This window comes from Kogia breviceps, chromosome 2 (assembly GCF_026419965.1).
Source record: "Kogia breviceps isolate mKogBre1 chromosome 2, mKogBre1 haplotype 1, whole genome shotgun sequence".
Lineage (NCBI taxonomy): Eukaryota > Metazoa > Chordata > Mammalia > Artiodactyla > Physeteridae > Kogia > Kogia breviceps.
The window spans coordinates 90,783,365-90,800,149 of record NC_081311.1 but is presented as its reverse complement, the minus strand read 5'-3'; the positions used below and the strand labels follow the sequence as shown (position 1 = coordinate 90,800,149).

The 16,785-nt window shown below is 60.6% G+C and overlaps 1 protein-coding gene across 24 annotated transcripts in view; it reads right to left on the bottom strand.

Annotated features, from left to right (window-relative positions):
* The window catches only part of BIN1 (bridging integrator 1), a 56,748-nt gene that overhangs the window by 17,271 nt on the left and 22,692 nt on the right, over window positions 1–16,785 (bottom strand). For 13 of the 24 annotated variants that reach the window (XM_059051839.2, XM_059051841.2, XM_067025825.1 and 10 more), the window contains exons 2-6: window positions 10,123–10,203; window positions 4,410–4,464; window positions 4,094–4,188; window positions 3,526–3,621; window positions 2,432–2,539 (exon numbers count right to left, since the gene is read on the bottom strand). In XM_059051839.2, the coding sequence (XP_058907822.1) occupies window positions 2,432–2,539; window positions 3,526–3,621; window positions 4,094–4,188; window positions 4,410–4,464; window positions 10,123–10,203 (435 nt within the window). Of the gene's footprint in view, window positions 1–1,488; window positions 1,582–2,431; window positions 2,540–3,525; window positions 3,622–4,093; window positions 4,189–4,409; window positions 4,465–10,122; window positions 10,204–16,785 lie in introns of all 24 variants that reach the window. The other 11 variants (XM_067025814.1, XM_067025812.1, XM_067025815.1 and 8 more) reach the window with 1 other exon arrangement.

The window sequence follows — 16,785 nt, the reverse complement described above, 5'->3', positions numbered from 1 at the left end:
AGCAGGATCCCCAAACACACCCAGCCCGGGAGCCCCAAAGCGGCCACGGTCACCACCCCAAGCCCCACAGTCTCCCAGGGGCTTCTCCCACAGGACAAAAATGTTCACCTGGCAACCGTGCCAAACCTGTCTCAGGGAAAATTATGCAGAAATCCTGGCTCTGGGTGAGTGGCCCCATTCCCCCCTCCAGCCAGAAGTCCTGAACTCTACAGGGAGGACAGGCCACTCCAGCCCCTCCTCCACCTCCTACAGCAGGGGAGGACACGGGTCTGTCCAAGACTCCCCCGGCCATTTCCCACAGACCCTGGAGAAGTGAGGCTGTCAACAGCTCAGTACCTCCAAAGTCGGCCCACAGCTTGGGCCTAAAAGACATCAGGCAGCAGGTAGCCACAAGCCCACGCGGAGCCCAAAGTTCTCCGTATCACAGGCATTCAATACATGTGGGTTGAAGGTGAGGAAATGAGAAGGTGGCCCAGAAAAAAGGGGGCAGCTGCCCAGAGCGAAACCCCACCTCCTGGGCGGGGCCTCTGTCACCTGCCCCCACCCCAGGACCACGAAGGGGTGCTACAGCCTAGTCAGTTTCACCAGACTGAGAACCACGAGGCCACCTCTCCCAGGGCACTGCACTGTGCTCACCGGGGACCCGGCCCATTCCGAGGTATTGCCAGGACAGTAGTTATCACTCACGACTTTGGTACAAAGAGCCTCCTCCAGGAAGCCCTCAGGGACCACTGTGGTGTGGACCGTTTGCCTTCCATGAAATTCCCAAAAAGCCAATCCTCTCAGCTCCAGGTCTCAGCATCCCATACAGACTGAAGAGCCTTCCCAGCGTCCCCTCCAGGGCCACCACGGAGCCGACAGGTCCACTTACAAGGGTCACCACAACTCTGGCCAGCTGTGGCAGGACCACCCACATGGAGCCCCGGGCCAGGGAGCCAGGATAAAGACCCAGGGCTTGAGTTGGGTGAGCCCCAACTCAGGCACTAAGCGGCTCTGAGACCTTGGGCAGGAGATTCTGCCTCTCTGGGCAGGTTTGTCTCCTCTGTAAATTCAGGGCAACCTCACAGTTCTTATGAAGCTTGAAGGACAATGCATTAAAGACACCACATCCCTCCCCACAAGAGCCCTCACAGAGGACAAAGGTTCTGAGGCTTTCCTGGGCTCCTGGAGGCTAGGATTTCAGAGTCGGTCCCAGGACGGCCAGAGCCCCGGGCAGCACACAACAGAGGTGGGCCCATCCCAAGTCAACCACAGCCCCCAGCCTCTATCCGCCTCCTTCACTGGACCTCAGATCTCAGGAGCAGGAGCTCTCGCAGCAGAGACATAATGAAAATAGCCCTGCCTCCCAACCCGGGAGGAGCCCTCCCCCGCCCCCGTCCCTCCCCACCAGGGCGTCTGGGCAGATGGGGGCCCAGCACCACCCAGCACCAAGGACAGGACAACAAACCAGAAGGCGCCAGCACGTGCAAGGTTAGAAGCCAGTGTCACCTGATTTCGGAGCAGGTTAGTTTGAGCTACGAGATGAGCCTGCAGTTTGCCTTGGCACCACTGGGGGGCGGCTTTCTCAAGCAGCGAGACAGGCTGGGGGTGGGGAGGGGAGGTCAAGGTCAAGGCCAAGGAGCATAGAGAAACAGGAGGGAGGTGGGGAGAAAGAAACAGACACAGACATTAAACACCACGTCCAAACAGTCTCCAGTACAGTGACAGACACCTGCCACCCTCCAGAGGGCCGGCCCCCCAGAGCAGGTAAAGGGCCCGAGGCTGAGAATTAAGGGGTGCCCCGAGCGGGGCGGAGAAGGGGGTGAACTCCAACTGCAAAGCAAAATGTGAGAATCATTAGCAGGGGCAGAGGGGCTCAGCAAGCACAGTCCTGCCCCGGGCTGGGCGGGGGGGGCGGGGGGGCTCCGCCCGCAGACCCTCACCTGGAGAGAGTGTGTGCAACCTCCTCCCCACCCCCGCCCGTCTTGTTCCAGCTGTGGCAGGGTCGCTTGGGATCCGGTGAAGGATTTCCAGCCAGAGCACGCCAGGCCTGGAGGGGCCGGGCCAGTGAAACCCAAGCCAGGCCTGTTCTCATCCTGGAAAGCAGCCTCAGAGCAGGCGGAGGGGCCAGGGGACGGGGCGGCACTACAGGATGGGCCAGGAGGGGGGCCTCACCCAGGGGCCCACAAGAGCCTCTCACTCAGGCCCTGGGCCCAGCGCCGTCCCCACCCCAGCTCTTGGGCCAGGCCGACAGGGACTAGTCCCCAGCCGTGAAGTCATCTGGCAAGGGGGCTGAGGATGCCCACAGGCCAGGCCGCAGTGACAAACAAGCCTGCAAAGGGTGCGGTGAACGCAGCACAGGAAGAAGGCTCCCCGGGGGGACTTGGGACCCCTGAGGCCCTCTGCCACTCCCTGAAGACTCCCCGGCAGCACCCGACACCCCCAGCCTTACCTTAGCAATTTTGGCTTCATCCTTCTTTTTGGCGGTTTGGAGGGACTCGTAATGGTGCCGGGCACTGTCGTAGTCCACCAGCTTCCGCCCACGCTTGGCGATGCGTGACTGGGGGACAGAAGGAGGAGGGGGCTGAACGGGGCCTGGCGCCCACGCTGAGATGCCGACCCGGGGAAATTGGGTCACGGGTGTGGTGACCTAGATGCACCCGGAGGGCTCAGGGCAGCCGACTCCAGGCTCAAGTCCATCTAACACGAGCCTGAGACCGTCTCTTGGACATTTCTGGTGGCAAAGAGCTCAGAATCTTATAATCTTTTGTCAGTTCCTGCCAGCCGTGTCCGATGAGCCTCCTCCCTTGGCCCTCAGCTCCTTCAAGAGGCCTCCTCGGCCTCGGGCTTCTCTCCCCCTGGGCCACCACCGCCTGCCTCCCCTCCTACTCTCCCCGTAAGGCACCTTCAGGAGCCTGAGGCATCTGCACTGGGTGGCTGAGGGGGCCGGCGTGGAGCGGGACGCCCGCACCCGACCACCCAGGGGATCGGGTCCAGCACTACGGTCACCACCTGAGCTCCAGACAACTCTGTTTGCATGTCCGCAGCACCTGGGGTCCCAGTCACCTCGGCGGAGATCCTGGCACACGGACGGGTCCTAACTCCCCCAGGCCCAGCAGAGGCAGCGGGCTCTCTGAACACATGAAGTCGCACAAACACACCCAGGTAAGAGGTGGCACGCACAACTGTACACACCTTCCCTTCCAAGCACACGGAGCCTAACACAGGGCACACGTACCCAGGCCTTCCGGCCCCTTAATACACCTCATCAACCCTACAGGCACTCCACAGGGACACGGCCACACTTACACGCCCCATGAGGTCTCTTTCCATAGTCTGGAGACCCAAAGGTACAGGGCTTCCAGCTCAGAAAGGCCCAGGTCTGGGGGCTGGCGGGCTGGTCTCAGAGGGAGCAGCCCTGGAGGATGAATTGCCAGGTGAGGGGGGAGGCCTGCCTTCAGCCCGGGGCTGCCCTCTCCCCGGCCCCGGCACCCCCAGCCCTCTCTCCCTCTCCAGCTCCCCGACACAGGCTGCCAGGCCTCTCACCTTGATATCAGGGAACTGGCCCAGGTACGTGTCCATGGTCAGCAGCGCCTGGTCCACCAGCTTCTGGTGGTAATCCAGCCACAGCAGGTCATTGTTCTGCAGGAGGCGAGAGCACAGCGGTGTGCACCAGGGGGGCTGGCCCGCAGCCGATCCAGCTCTCACCTCCCAGGGACCCGGGGGCCAGCTCAGCCCCGTCGCTTCACGGCTGGGCGGCTCCTCAGAACCTCAGCCTCCTCATCTATAAAATGGAGTCACACCTCCTGCCTTTTCAAAAGGCAGGATCAGATAAGCCCAGGCCTGGGGGGGCCAGGGCGGGAGGCTTCCTGAGCCAGGAGACACAACACAGAGAGGAGAGGTGCCTCAGGACCTCATCAGGAAACCCACCTCAGCGCGAGGGCTGTCAGAGGAGAAAAGGGACCCTCAGAGAGGGAGGTGGACTTGTCCAAGAGCACGCAGCACCTGAGGACCAGAGGGCTGGTCCCAGAGGGCGCAGCAGGGTGCGACGGGCGGCCAGCTGAGGTCAGAAGGGCCCTTGGGGAAGGGCCAAGGCCACCGGTCCCACACTCACCTCAGCAATCTTGCTCGCTTCATCTCTGCCAGGCCAGTCAGGCTCGTACACCTCCTGCAGACACTCGTTCAGCTTCTTGGAGGCCTCATGCATGGCTGTGGGGCAGAGGGCCATGCTTCAGCCAGGGCCATGGGGACCCCTGATTGGGGCGTGGGGGGGTTACCCTTGCCCCACCCCTGAAGTCCCAGAAGGTAGGTGGACATCCCTGACAGCCCTGCTTCCCCTTCCCAGCTCTGCGCCCATCAGCTCCACATGGGGAGGGCCCCCTCCCTGCATCCCAGGAAGCCCGCCCATCCAGGCCAGGTGTGCCCCTTACCTTTGACCGAGGCCAGGTAGGTCCGGAGATCCTTCTGCAGCCGGGTGCCCTCGGTCTGCAAAGAGGCAGGCGAGAAGAAGGTGAGGGCCTGGGGCACAGCCCACACCTGCCCTCTGCCTCCTGCACCTCATGGACACCTGCCATGGATGGGCTGTCCACGGCAAGGCACTGGGGGCCTACAGGATACCAGACAGGAAAACGCCCCGCGCCGGGGCACGGCAGCTATCGCCTCTCTGGCCACTGACACACTGAGCTCCCTCTCGGGAGTCCTGTGCCCGAGGGAACATTCACCCAAGGATGTCAGCACCTTCTCACTCAGACACTACTCTCAGCCCTGTAAGGAAGGCAAGAAGACAGAGACCCCTCCACCCTGGACGAGACACTGGAGCACAGCCGAAGGACACACACACACACAGCCCAGGTGTAGGATGGGACCAGCGTGTGGCAGGCCTGCCCTCGGGTAACCATGAACCAGGCGACCAACAAGCCCAGGAACACGACCGGGGGTACAGGAACCACCCAGCACCTTGTCCTAGAAGCTTAGGTGGTTGATGCCTGAGGCCAGCAGATTCCCACTGCATCCCAGCAGGGTCAGGAGGGTTCTGATGGGGAGAGGAGAGGTCCGGAAGGGGAGGCCTTCGGAAGGAGCGCAGAGAGGTATGGGGGTCATGTCCAGGCCTCTCAGGACACTGGCCCAGCTGAGAGGGAAGATGTAGGAGGAAAGGGTGATGAGGGAGAATGGGCCAGGGAGTGAAGCCCCCTGAGCTGGGAGGGCAGCTCCCGGGGCTTCCTGGAACAGCAGGCAGGGCCAGCAGAGAGGGTGGAACCACAGGCACAGCCTCAATGCCCTTTGGCCGTCAGCACCACAGAAGGCAGGAGCAGGAAAGCTGAGCTCCAGGAGCGAGGAGGGGTGAGCAGGCTGAGGCCAGCGGGGAAAGTCTGAGACCACCGCCAGGGAGATGCTGAAGTTTTCAGAAGCCGTGTGGAAAGCGGGAGAAAGCACACATAGGCTCTGGGGCCGTGAAGACCCAGCTCTGTCCCTTACTAGACACGTAGCCTCTCTGAGCCTAGGTCTCCTTGCCTGTCAACTGGGTCGAATGACCCCAGCCTGGGAGACCACAAGCAAATGTGCGTGGAGTGCCTGCAGGGGCGCCTGGCACATCACAGGCCTTCAGGGAAATGGCTTAAGTGAGCTGGGCCGGGCCCGAGGTCGTGAAGGCCAGCCTCAGGAAGTGGGCTGTACACTGAGGACAACGATGGGGGACCTGGGGGGACACAGGAGACCGGGGCCTCTGGAGGGCCGTGCACGGCAGAGCGTGAGGCTGATCTCCTGGGCTCTCCCTTCCCTGACACCAGCCTACGCCTCAGTGACACCTTGTTTTGAAGTCCCTCCCTTAGATGAAGTCCTATCCCTTAGATAGATGACAGCATCGAGCCACAGTCCCAGGAGACCTGAGCCCCTACACAGCTCCACCCGGCCAGCCTGGAGCTCCCGCAGGAGACGGAAGGTGGTGGTCCACCCCTGCAGGCCAAGGCTCCAGCCAAGGGCAGGCAGAGACCCAGCCCCCCTGCACAGGCACACGCCCAGCACCCTCAAACCAATCCTGTCCCCCTGCAAACAGGCCCCCCTCTTTACAGCCAGAGCCCTTTCCTCCCGCCCTGGTGTCCTCAGAGCTCCGGGCAGCAGCTCCTCACTGGGGCCGGCACTTTCCACACACCAGCTCTCAACACCACTGTTTCCACCTAACGAAGAGGAAACTGAGAGGTTGCATGACTTGCCCAGGGTCACACAGGCACTGGGAGAGCCGGCGAGAACCTCCAAGACCTGGTCACTCAGGTCCCAGTTTGCTGAATGGGTCACGAAGGGGCCGGAACAGGAAGCTGCCTATTCGTTATGCCGAATGCCTCCACGGGACAGCAGAGACACTGTGCAAGGAGGGTTTCAGCACATCACATTTAAAAAAAGGAAACCCTCTCCAAAACTCCTTCAATGGAGTTTTGGAGTATAAAACCCTGGCCACATAGAGTTCTTAGGAACATCCAAGTTTGAGGTGTGCTGATTAAAGATTAAAGTACGAAACAAAAGGCCAATCCACAAGCATTCAAACCTCTCTGGAATTCCCTCAGGGATCGCATGTGGACCCCATGGGACTGGGGAACGAGGAAGCATCCACCCCATTCCTGATGCAGCCTTGATGCAGCCTCCCCAGTCTTCACAACTCAGTGCTTTGGTGGTAGAGATGAAGATTTAAGTATGTTTGTGATGTGATGTTATTGTGTTCATCTGATGTCACAGAATCTTCCAGACCCAGTTTAGCCTCCATCATCTCGCTCCCCTCCCCACAGTCCCCCAGCGTCTGTCTCCAATGCACCCTGAGAAAGGGGTCGCCCGTGGGGTGGGTTGCCATGCTTGCCCAGGCTTCGGGCCCAGGCTTCAGGCCGTACCAGGGCCCCTTGTGCTTCCCAAACAAGGCCACGCTGTGAGCAGGCACGCTGGGTACAGATGTGCAAGGCCCGCCCTGTGCCAACTGCAGCTGGTCCCAGGGTCGACGCCCCCCACCCCGGGGCCCCCAGCCAGCTGCCTCCTCAGGCGGCCGCCCAAGCCAGCTCCCCTCCACACTGGCTCTGAGAAACAACTCTCCGGAGGCTCCTGGGTTCTAACAAATGCCTTGCAGAGCAGCTGGGGGAAGGATAAAGTTCTGGAGCCACTGCCCCTCAGCCTGCTCTCCTGGCTCCAGATTTGGGAGTCTTGGAAGGGCACCACAGCCTGGGACCAATGGCAGGTGCGTCGGTCTCCCCTGTTGGCCTCCCCTCCTCCATGGGGAGGCCAGCAGGCAGCCCATGTTCCCCCGAACCTCCCTCCAAAGGCTATCCCTGCCTCCCTGACATCAGCCCCCATCTTCCCAGGGAATCCAGGGGGCAGGGAAGTCCTCCCCTGCATGGACCTCTCTGGCTCCAGCTGACTCTTGTCCCTCTGCAATCAATGCCAGAGGATCTTCAAACGACAGACAGCCAGCGATGCCCCCTTGGAGCAGAGCCTCGGGTGGATCCTGGGGGATGAGAAGGAATCAGACCTGCCCCACCTCAGTGACAGATACACAGCAACGATGAGCCCTGGGGTGCAAGGTCCAGGTGGCTCCTAGGAGGAAGAGCTTGGGCCACCCGGAGGACCCAGGATGGCTTCCGGGAGGGCCTGAGCTGGGTTTGAAGCACTCAGGTGGGCGGGAGCGTGAGTGGGCCCTCCAGGGTTTCACAGCGCAGGGACGGGGTGCAGGGGCAGGGATGCCGCAACTAACACTGAGCAGGCCCAGAGGAGCTATGGAAACTGGGTCCCCATGAGAGCAGGTGGCAGCAAGGTGACCGACACCCTCTCCTAGGACCCACCCCCATAGGAAGGGGTGGGAGATTCACTTCCTTGAAGCCCAAACTCCCTGCCATCCTGAACTCAACTAGGGCTGGCCCACTAGGCCTGGTGTTCCCAGGTGAAGAGCAGGGCGCCCTGTGCTCAAGCTTCACCTGGCCTTTCCCAAGCACCCCACACACACCCCGCCAAGCCCTGCAGCTCCCTGAATTCACTCCCCTGAGAATAGTGACCCTCACACCTTTGTAAATCCTGAACCCCACCCCCAGGTCCTAGTCATCTCCACACACCAATCAAATCCAGAACTGCCCAGCTGCCCTAATTCCTAAGGGAGGGTTACCCCAAGCCTCAAACAAGACCTTAAATTTGCCCACCCTCCTTCCACCCTTGGCCCCTGAGAAGCCGACTACCCCACCCAGCCTGAGGGCAGAGCACCAGCTCAAATGACCACCCATGTCCATAGCCAGGAAGCCACCAGCACTGGCTATCTTTAGCCCTGGCCTCACTCCCCAGCCCCTCTGGGCAAAGATCAGTGAGTGACTCCTTGCCCCGAGCCAGGGACCCAGAGGGGACTTCAGAGTTCTTGTTCAAACCTCTATTTTGAAAGTGAGAAATCTGAGGCCCAAGGGGCAAGGGCTCACACAGAACCACACAGCCAGTAGATGTCTCTGTTCTGGGCCTTGAAACATTCCCGGCTTGGGGGACAAGAAGCCATGGGGGCTCCCAACCCTGCTCTGGGGAAACCCTCAGTTCAGCTTCTCAGGCAGGTGAGGGTAGACTTGGTCCTGGGCCCTTTCCCAGCTGGCACCCTGGCCCTCTCCCAGCAGGCTCCCCAGCCCTCTCCCAGCTGTTCTCCTTCCTTCTCCCAGCCTGCTCCCGGCTCTTTCCCAGCATGCACCCCTACCCTCTTTCGGCTTCTCCCCTGCCCTCTCCCAGCATGCACCCCTGCCCTCTCCCAGCAGGCTCCCCGACCCTCTCCCAGCTGGCACCCCGGCCCTCTCCCAGCATGCTCTCTGGCCCTCTCCCAGCTGCTCCCCTGCCCTCTCCCAGCTGCTCCCCTGCCCTCTCCCAGCATGCACCCCTGCCCTCTCCCAGCATGCTCTCTGGCCCTTTCCCAGCATGCTCTTCAGCCCTCTCCCAGCTGCTCCAGCCCCTGGCCAGTGGGCTATCAGTTTTCCAAAGGAGGCCCCTTCCCCCAGAGGTTCCATTCCAGTCGCAGAGGCTTTGGTGGGTAACTTCCGTGCTTTCTGAGGCGTCAGATGTGGACAAGGAGCAGGAAGAGGTCTGGGCCCTCCCAGCCCCCAGTCTAGGCCCACCTGGTCCTTTGCTAGCAGAGCTTAGACCCTGACCTCACTCCCCACAGCCATGCCCATTCCTGTGGCCTCCTCTGGCCCCCACCCCCATCTGTCACTCACTGGGGCTGGTCTGCAGAAGCCACAGAGCCATGGTCCAGCTCTCTCTCCCTGCTTTCTTGGCCCTGCCCAGTGAGGGGACACTTGGCAGGGTCATTTCATTCCACTCTTCTACTACACCCAGACACAGCCACCAAAGTAGCTTATTCTAGACTTAGCAGACCTGAGCGGGGAAGGTCTCAGGTACAGCCCAGTCAGGGTATTTAGAGCCCTTTGGTCAGGAAGTCCTCCCTTGGATCTAACCACTGCCCCCAGGCTGCCAACATAATTAAGGCCCTCCTGTCACTGGCCCCTGGCCTGTAAAAGGAATTGCTAAGGATGCCCTTCAAGTGCCTTGCAGTTTTTGGAATCAGACAAGTATGGGTCTGAATCCACTCCCAAAGCTGGATGGCCTTGGGCAAATCACCCAACTTCTCTGAGTCTCAACTGCTTCATCTGTGAAAGGGGCACAGTGGCATCAGCTGCCTTACAGCGTTGTTACAGGCACCCACCAGCCGTCTACAAATGGCCAGGCCTGGAGCTTGCCACCCAGACAGGCACGGGCGACACGCAGCCGGTGCCCCAATCAAAGCCAGTCTGCTCTGCTCCCGCATTAAACCCTGCAGATACCACTCTCCTCCCAGGAAGCTTCTGGAGATCCCACTTGCCTTGACATTCAAGGTTTCCCAGAGCCTGGGCACAATCTAATGCCAGCTCCCACCCCAAGCTTAAGTGTTACCAAGGACCTAAGGTGCACCCCTGCCCCTCCTTCCTCCCCCCCACGGTCCACACCCAATGCCGATGTTTCCTCTTCCAAGAAGTCTTCCATGACCTCGCCAGCCCACACTGATCCCCTTCTCAAGTTCCCCTAACCCACAAGTTCAGGTCTTGACATTTTCCACCTGGCAGCCACAGTTCCATTTTCACAAGCTCCCTAAGGCCAAGGGCCAGCCACACTCACCAGCTGCTTGTTGAAATTCTGGACACACTGTTCAAACTGCTCATCCTTTGTCTCATCCGCCTTCCCCAGTTTCTGGAGGACCTGCCAAGGCAGAGGGAGAAAGAAAGTGTTTCACTCTGAGAAGGGAAGTAGCCAAACCAACAGGGCCCTGTCACCAACACCGCAGACCCCTCCCCACCCCAGCCAGGGTCGGGTCTGGGAGGCCATGGCCAATATCACCCATCCCAGGGCACCAGGACCATCAGAGATCTTGTGGCTGCTGTGACCCCCAGGGGCAGGACTGAGACCCTCTTCATGCTCTACGCAGGGCTCACCCATCAGTCAAGAGGAGGAACTCAGGACAGACTTGCTGTAGTAACCAAAACAGGAGTATGAGGGGTCGGGCACCCCTCCTAGCTGACCTTACACTGCACCCCTGGGTGCTCCACCCCACCCTGGCAGTATGAGGGGGCCCGTAGGGGCAGCCCCACCTCCCCACATGACTCCTTTTCCTGGGCCCAAGGCTCATAAATACCAGAGGGAGGGGCAGGGAAGTGACCACCCCAGGACCAGGAGGGCAGGGAGGGCTGGCTGGGCGTCAGGCTCTTGCGGTCCCTAGGAGTCAGCTCCCAATCTGACGAGAGTTTCAGCTGTGGCCCATTCTAGCCCATATCTAGACTCCCTCCCACCCCTGGCACTCACACTGGCACACGTGCATTCACACACACAGGCACACAAGGGCACACACACGTGGGCTCACAGCCACACACCCTACTCCCCAAATCCCAGAGGCAGACTCTCGCCTCTGTGAGTCACAGCTGTCCCTTCTCGGCTGTGTTAGCAGAGAGGACATTGAGGACACAGATGGGGAGATGGGTGGGTAAAGGCAGAGAGAGAGAGAGAGAGAGAGAGAGAGACACCCAAGGCCAGGAGAGGAGGAAAGATCTAGAAAAAGAGGGAGCTGGACCAGGAGCCTGAGAGGAAGCCCTGGCCAGAAGGACTGGCCGGCCAGGTTCTCCCAGACTCCCCTCCCCCAGCTCCTGTCCCTCAGTCTCAGAGTTCTCTATGGGCAGAGAGAGGAAGAAGCAAGGAAGGGTGAGGGCAAGGCGAAGACAGCAGAGAAAAACGTGAGATGGGGGTACAGAAAGGGGATACTGAGGGAGACAGGAGGTGGGGTGTGCAGGGGGAGAGGGAGGCAAAGACTCCCCTCCACAGGCCTGGGCAGGCAAAGCCAAAAGGACAACACTGAGATGGTGGTCGGCAGCGACGGCGGCCAAAACCCAACAGGAGTAACAAGTAAGCAGGCGGCAGTGGGTGAGGGAGGCAGGAGGAGGAGGCAAACAGGTAGGGCCCTGGCAGGGACAAGTACCCGACGGGGCTGGAATGCCAGGCCAGGGTCCCGCACCGAGGGATGCCCCGTCCCAGAACACAGCCTGGACCCTTCCCACCCCTGACTGACCCTAGGATGGCCTGTGCTGCCCCGCTCCCCTCCCCCAGCTGCCCAGGAGCCAGGGCGAGGCCAGTCAGCTCTCAGACCCTCTCTCTCATCATGTAATGCATCCAGCCATCTCTTGCCAAACGCCCGCTCTGTGCCCAGCCCTGTTCATCTCTGCTGGGGCAGCAAATCATTCAGACGTGTGTCCAGTCCCGAGAGAGGGAGGTACATGAGCCTGCGGGAGCCCAGGATGGAGATCCTATCCAGGCCTGGCAATCAAGGAAGACTTCCCGGGGGAAGTGGCAGCTCAGACGGACGGGAGAGCTTGCAGCAAAGGCGAGGAGGACCAGAAAGATGAGGTCCACTACCAGGGAATTTCGAGTAGCTCAAGATGACTAGAGGTCGCAAAGGATGGAGAGGAAAGGTGAGAGGGGCGGGGGTGGGGGCAGCGGGGCACTGGGGAACAGCCCACCAACAACTTTGTGCTGCCACAGCCAGGACACTCCATGGGCCAAGTGCAGCTGGATGCCGAGGGCCGACACGGAACTGAGAGGAGAAAAGCAAAACCACGAGCAGGAAAACAGACACTTTGGGACTTCCCTGGCAGTCCCATGGTTAAGACTCCGCGCTTCTAATGCATGGGGGGGGCGCAGGTTCGATCCCCGGTCAGGGAACTAAGATCCCACACGCCACACAGCGTGGCCAAGAAAAGATTTTTAAAAAGAAGAAGAACGTAAAAGAAAGAAAACGGGCACTTCCCTCAATCCACAGGCTCCCCATTGCCCTGGCAGCCCCATCCGGCTGGCCCCGTGGGAACAGGGTGGAGCTGTGGGGATGCCCAGCCCACTTGACACTGAGCACAAGTAGCTGATTCACCCCATCAGCGCCCATCCCACAGCCCCGCCGCCTCCAGAGAGAGAAATGGACCACCAGGTGGGAAAGAACCTGCAGAAGTCAGCAGGGGCCACCGGAGCGAACCGTCAGGCAGGAGGACTGGGAAGTGAGCCTGTCCACCCCCCCACCTTCTCCCTGAGGAGACACCCTCCGTCGGCGGAATCAGCAGCGCCCGCCCGGCTGTCAGGGCTCCTGAGAACGCCGAGGCCCCGATGCACACACAGACATGCACGCCCGGCCCCGGGCTTCAAACACAGCTGTGTGTTTCCCCCAGCCAGCAGAAGCCGCCAGAGAGAGCTTCAGGCCTTGAGCAAGAGGCCAGCCATGGTGAGACTACGCCAGGTGGTGAGAAGAACCCCGAGAAAAGGGACTCTGACCGTCTCTCTCAACCTCAAGTGCCTTGTCGGAAAATAAAAAGGACATTAGCGGGCTTCCCTGGTGGCGCTGTTGTTAAGAATGCAGGGGACACGGGTTTGAGCCCTGGTCCGGGAAGATCCCACATGCTGCTGAGCAACTAAGCCCGTGCGCCACAATTACTGAGCCTGCGCTCTAGAGCCCGTGCACCGCAACAAGAGAAGCCACTGCAATGAGAAGCCCGCGCACCTCAACGAAGAGCAGTCCCCGCTCGCTGCAACTAGAGAAAGCCCGTGCGCAGCAACGAAGACCCAACACAACCAAGTAATTAATTAATTTAATTTTTTTTTTTAAAAAAAGGACATTAGCGCCCACCTTAAGGCTCATGTCTGTAAAACATCTCTGTACCTTGCCCATAGTAGGTACCCAAGTACAGGTGATCCCCTAAAAGACTTTCAGAACAGCCTTCACACAGTTGATGGCTGGACCTGTCACAAACCCTCCCTCCCAGTCCAGACAGATGGCATCCCAAGATGCCAGACAGAAGTCACGTGCACACACCGTGTACTTGAATGCACGGCCATGCATGTGCACACAGCAGACTCCTATTCATCCTCCAAAACCTTGCTCAGGCGACACCTCCTCTGTGAAGCCGCCCCTGCCCTTTCCCTCCTCCACCCCACTGTGTACCACTTAGGGCCTGTACCAACTCTCCTCATTGCCTGAGTGTCTGCCTCTGGCCTTGCCCAAGCCTGCACAGCCTGAGATCGAGGACAGTGTCCAGCCCTCTCTGTGTCCCCAGCTCCGTTACAGGGCTGGGCACAGGGTCGACACACAACACGTTCTCATCTGAGCTGTGAACTTTGAGGTCAGAGTCTTGACCTTGAACAAAAGAGCCCATCTCTCAGTTTCCTGTTATGCAAAATGAGAGGGTCACATGTGGAAAGTCCTCAGCCTGACACGCAGAGAGCCCGCCATGAAGGTGTCTGTTAGGACCAGGGTGAGATCTGGCATTCACATGAATCTGAGGTCTGGTCTTGGGTAACGTGTGCTGGCTCCAGTGGGTCCCAGCCCTGCAAAGTCAGTGCGGAAGGCGGTGACCAGCACGGCTCCAGGTGACCTCAGGCTAACTGCTTAACTCGCTACACCTCCATGCCTGCCTCTGACACGGGAGTAACGGTGCCCAGGCACCGTCGAGGCTCAGGGCATCGCCCAGTGAGTGTGTGCTGGCCTTGGCCTCGTTTATTGCTCACTGTACCCATCCCATTTTACAGACAATGGGAGGAGGGCACACAGCCTGGGTCCTCGTCCTCAGGGGGATCTCCCAGTGTGACTACTGGGGGACATACAAGCTGGGCACCACCTGCCCCAGGCCAGGGACCAGGACAAAATTTGGTGCAGTAAAGCTCCACAGCACCGATGGCTACCTGTCTGCCGCCCTCCACAGCTGGGGCTCCTGCCACACCCCAGACGCTGGGGAAGATGCCTTTCTGACCAGCCTCTGGGGTGCCCAGACCGCACCCGATCACCCTGCCACCTAAAAGCCGCTGGGCCATGCCCGATCTGTCCCCACCCCCACAGAGGCCCCAGGGTGGCTGTGTCCAGCCCTCACCTGGGACACACACAGGCTCACAGCCTTCTCCTCGCCGAGAGGGGAGCCCCAGCCATGGGCCCGGGGGACAGAGATGCTCCATCCGTTCAACACCCAGTTATCAGGCCATGCTATGCTCAGACAAAGCACTGCGGGCCGCAGGGGAGCTCTGGGTGTCAGGAGGTACAGGGCCACAGGGGCTCAGGGGATGCAGGGCCACTGAGCCCGGTTTGGAAATGAGCAGGAGTTAGGTGAGCAGGGGGCTGGCGGCGGCTCCCTGTCTAGGGCTACGGAGTGGCTCGGGGAGCCCGACGCTCCCCGAGCCACACTAATCGCACACTCATCACACATGTCCCCCTTGTAATAACAAAGGGGAGGCTTTTCGACGATGCGACAGACGACCGCTGCCCAAGCCCAGCGGTCCAGGAGGCCTGATCGGTGCCACCCCGTCTGCTCTCACAACATCCTCAGTGCAGCTGGAGAGCAGAGGGTGTGGAGAGCCTCGGAAGGACCAACCCCGGGCAGGGCAGAAAGAGGGGAGCTGGTGGCAGAACAAACCTCCCCGACAGCGTCCATGGGGCAGCCTGTCCGGGCTGGACTGTGGCCCAGGGCCAGCGGCCCCTCCCTGGATGGGGCAGGAGGCTCACAGGACACGGCTGAGTGCCTCTAAGTGCCAGGGCTCAGCGACAGCTTCCTGTGGTGGGGGTGCTTCCTGTGGGGGGTGCCCCTTCCCCAGCCTCTCTCACAGCCCAGAGGCCTCGTCCAGGCCATCTTGCCAGGCCCCCTCCTCTCCTCCTGGATGGCCAGTGGCCCCAGGGGACAGGCCAGCTGTGCCACACACCCGGCCATCAAACCCAGAAGAACAGAAAGGGCCCCCGGGGCCAGTCTCGTTCGAACCAGGGACCAATTATCGCTCACTGCCCACCGAGCACAGCCCTTTACAGACACCACGGGCCCCCTCCTCACAGGTACGTGTCCTTGGCTCCACGTGACAGATGGCGGAGGCAAATCAGGACCCACAGCCCAGGGCCTCACGGTCAGCAGTGAGCACAGGGCTGCTCCCAAGCCCCAGACTGGAGGAGAGGCACCCAGCAGACCTGGCCCCCTGCAAGCCGCCCAGCCCAGCCAACACAGCGCGGGGGAGCAAGCCTGCAGGCACTCACCCCTCGGCTGACCCCAGGGGCCCCGCTGGGACCCCTCCCTCCTCCCAGAGCGTGGCCTGCCCCCTGCATGTGTGGGACACACGCCCACATCTGAACATGTAGCATAGAGCTGGTGAGAAAAGCCCAGCCCAGGGGCCCAGGACGGAAGCCCTGGTTCCCAGGATCTGGACCAGGCTAGAAAAGCCCTTCTAGAGACCAGCAGAGATGGAGACCTCCACCCACCTCCCCCAGCACCCAGAGCCCTCACGCTCACACACAGCGGCGTTCAGCTCCCCCGGGCATCCACCACCCAGCCGCTGAGACCCCAGAGAGCCTTCACCTTCCTCATCATCTCCTCCGGCACCTCCACGGCCACGGCCTCGGTTGAGGTTGGTCACGGACTGAGCTGCACCCAGGTGGCTGGGCGTCACCACCGCACTTCCTCCTCCGGCCAGGGCCTGCGGTCAGGGGACCACAGCAACAGGATGCACGTCCTTGCAGCCTCACAGAGGCTCCCGGGCAGGCAGGGGCACACAGACAGACAGGCAGATGGGCAAGTACAAGGCCAGGCTTTCCCAGGGGTCACACAGCAGGGACCCACTCGGATGGAGACACGCCAAGAGGCAAAAATGAAGAGGTGGCCATCAGAATTGGGCCAAAGGCCACCTGGTGGCTGGAGCTGCACCCTCCCAGGATATTCTGCCCCAACTTTTCACGGCCTCAGGGTCTCTGGCTCATTTCCCGACACCCCGGGGTGACCCCCTGCCTCCTGCCCGCCTGCTCCATCCTCTGTCCCAAACAGCGGGATGGGCTGGCTTCATGGTCCTCGAGCCCAGATGCTGCCCGGGCCCCCCTGGCGCCCTGTGATGGACGCCTGTCCTCACACTCCTCCCAAACCTCTAGTAACCTAGGAGCCAGGTGGGCAGGGCCTCAGCAGAGCAAGGAGGGAGCGGGGAGAGGTAAGCCCCAGCCCACCAGGCACGGCCACATTGCATAGGCCCCCTCCTGACTTCTAGTTTGAAATATAAACCACATAAATGGCAAAACAAGTTGAAAAATGAGTACAACAGACTGCTATCTGCCCTTCCCCCAACTCACCAATTGTTACCAGAGGCCACAATTTTTCTCTCTTTCTCTCTATTGAAACAGTTTAGTTCGTTTGTTTGTATGGTAGCCCAACCACTGGGAAGTAGGCTGCAAACATCATGACCCTGTACCCCGAGTCCTTCACCCCTAACGACATCGGCACATTTCCAAGAATAAGAATG